We start from the raw sequence: 3,099 nt of genomic DNA, 5'->3' as shown, positions 1-3,099 counted from the left end.
GAGGGATCTCCTAGGAACCCAGAACCCTGTTTCTCTTTTTCCCTTCCAGAATATTCCTGAAGCTGGGGGGCAGGGGTTGGGGAGGAGCATCACAGCAAGCATTACTGGACAAAGCCCTGAGAGTAGAAACTGGAATGGTTGTTGTTCTAAGCCGTGGAGAGGGAAATGTACTGAACATTGACACTGGCCCATAGGACAGTCAATGCAAGTCCTGCAGAGCAGCCTCAGAGGGGAAATGCATGCAGGCAGTGGCTCACTTTCCCTGCACTGTTCTGCGCAGAGCCTCCTTCACATCCTTGTTCCTCAGGGTATATATGAAAGGGTTCAACACTGGTGTAACAATGGTGTTGAGCACTGTGATAGCCTTGGTGAGGTCCAAGGAGCTCTCTACCGAGGTCCTCACATGCAAGAATATGGTGGAGCCATACCAAATAAGCACCACTGTGAGGTGGGATGAGCAGGTTGAGAAGGCACGGTGCCGGCCCTGAGCAGAGGGAATCTTGATGATGGTAGTGATGATGTAGGCGTAAGAAACCAGAGTGATACCACATGAGCCCAGAATGACACAGAAGGCAATACCAAAGGACACCAGCTCCACCACCTGTGTGTCAGTGCAGGACAGCACTATCCAGGGTGCAATGTCACAGAAGAAATGGTTGATGACACGTGAGCCACAGAAGGAGAGGCGGGCAATGAGGACAGCTGGCACTGTGATTGCAGAAAAGCCACACAGCCAGGATCCCAGAGCCAACCGTGTTGCCAGCCCAGGTGTCATGATGCCACCATAGCGTAGTGGAAGGCAGATGGCCAGGTAGCGGTCATAAGCCATCACAGCCAGCAAGAAGTACTCGGTACAACCCAGAGAAAAGACGAAGTACATCTGTGTGGCGCAGCCAGCCAAGGAGACAGCTCCACCCAGGGGAACAAAAGTGGCCAGGGTCTTGGGCACACAGGCTGTGGTGAACCAGATCTCCAGGAAGGAGAGGTTGCAGAGGAAGAAGTACATGGGTGTCTGCAGGCCTCTGTGTGCTCCTACCAGAGAGATGATGGCTAGGTTTCCAGCTACTGTGAGCAGATACATGACCAGGAAAAGTAGGAAAAGCCCAATGCGCAGGCTCCGTGGCCCAGGGAAGCCCAGCAAGATGAAAGGTCCAGGTGTGGACAGGTTTTGGCCAGCACCCCAAGCCATTGAATATTTGGGGGACATGGACTACCAAGCTTCCAAGAAGGGGTCTCAGGAAGTGAAGGGTCTGGCCCTTTTCTGTTCTCTGTGGAGTCTACTCACCTTGTCCTACAATCCCAGGACCCAGGTAAGCCCAACCCCCCTTAGAGTAACTTGATAGGCAGCATAAACGATGTCCATGCAGCAGGGAGCCCCTCAGCCAGGTGTGCATGCCTTCTAGCCATTGCCTGTCGCCTAGGAGAGGAGGGGACACCGTGTCCTTATCCTACAGTGTCTGTCACCTGGGGGAGAGAAGTCCTAATTCCAGAGTCAAGGAACCTAGAAAAAGACAGGAACTATTGAGTTTCCACAAGTGAAGTTATTAATGCTTGATCTCCAGCATTGTCGTCCAACAAACAGATGAAATGCCCCACACAGAGAACAATACCTTCAGTAGTAGAGCCCACAGGAAACCTCCTCTTCTTCCTCCTTCTCCTCTACCTCCTCTTTGTCTCAGGCTCTAACCTTAAACTGTTAGTTGAGAAAGGATTGAGCCAGGCTTCCTAAAATTTGCATTTAAAAAGCTGTCACTCTGAGCCTGTGAAATGGCTCAGTGGGTAAAGGCATCTGCTGCCAAGCCTGACTTCAATCATCAGGACCCACATGGTGGAAAGAGAAAACTGACTCATGAGCACGCGCGCACACACACACACACACACACACTCACACACACGCACGCACGCGCACACACACACACACACACACGCACGCACGCACGCACACACACATGCACACGCGCACACACGCGCACACACACGCACACGCGCGCACACACACACGCACACGCACACACGCACACACACACGCGCGCACACACACACACGCACACGCGCACACACACGCACACGCACGCACACGCGCACACGCACACACGCACACACACACACACACGCGCACACACACACGCACGCACGCACACACACGCACGCGCACACACACACACACACACAAATGAATAACATAAATAAATAAGTTTTGAGCTGTCGCTCTCACTTCTCTGGCCAGAGGCTGTTGGGTAAGGCCTGGGTGCTTCAGTGTGCATGGATGTGTTGGTGGGTAAAAAGGGTGTTTAATGGGTCCTGCAACCCAAAAAGCCCAGGGTATCAGCACATTCCCCCAACCCCTTCCCAGAGCCAGCTGCTCCTGGGCTGACTACATAGACATCGGCTAATCTTCTGGCTCAGAGCCCAGAGGCATCTTCCTGTCATTTCTCCCTCTTCTAGCCATGCACAAATGCACACTATGCAGACATACACGCGCACATGCATTCACCTAAACTACCCCTCTGACCCGTGCCCCACATTCTGGACCACCATGCTCTTGTTGCCTGTACTTACCCTCTTACTGACAACAAGCCAACAGTTCCTCACCCAGAAGACCTCAAGATGCCTTGGGTGCCTTGGCTGCAGTCTTGTCCCCATAGTCACAGCAGCCCTACATAGCTGTCCATAATCAGCACAAATCTGCAACCAAAACACATTGTACCATCTTAGGCCTATTCCAGATACTTGTGTGGTGATATTATGTCCCCCAATATATTGTGCACCCTAATAAACTTATCTGGGGTCAAAGAACAGAACAGCCACTAGACAGACATAGAGGCCAGAAAATTGTGGCACACACACCTTTAATCCTATCACTTGGGAGGCAGCGATCCATTCGGATCTCCCTGAGTTCAAGGCCACACGGGAAACAGCCAGGCATGGTGGCACATGCCTTTAATCTCAGGAAGTGATGGCAGGAAGCAGAAAGGTATATAAGACATGAGGACCAGGAACTAGGTTTGTTAAGCTTTTAAGCTTTTGAGCAACAGTTCAGCTGAGATCCATTCTGGATGAGGACACAGAGGCTTCCAGTTTGAGGAAACAGGATCAGCT

General features: G+C 51.9%; 1 protein-coding gene across 1 annotated transcript; it reads right to left on the bottom strand.

Moving 5' to 3' along the window:
- Positions 1–253: 253 nt before the first annotated feature.
- Positions 254–1,231, bottom strand: LOC118581526 (olfactory receptor 287). The gene has a single exon (XM_036183739.1). The coding sequence runs from the start codon at positions 1,205–1,207 to the stop codon at positions 254–256; it is 954 nt and encodes a 317-aa protein (XP_036039632.1). The 5' UTR covers positions 1,208–1,231.
- Between the last annotated feature and the right edge of the window lie 1,868 nt (positions 1,232–3,099).

This window comes from Onychomys torridus, chromosome 1 (assembly GCF_903995425.1).
Source record: "Onychomys torridus chromosome 1, mOncTor1.1, whole genome shotgun sequence".
Lineage (NCBI taxonomy): Eukaryota > Metazoa > Chordata > Mammalia > Rodentia > Cricetidae > Onychomys > Onychomys torridus.
This window is presented reverse-complemented; position numbering and strand designations above follow the sequence as displayed.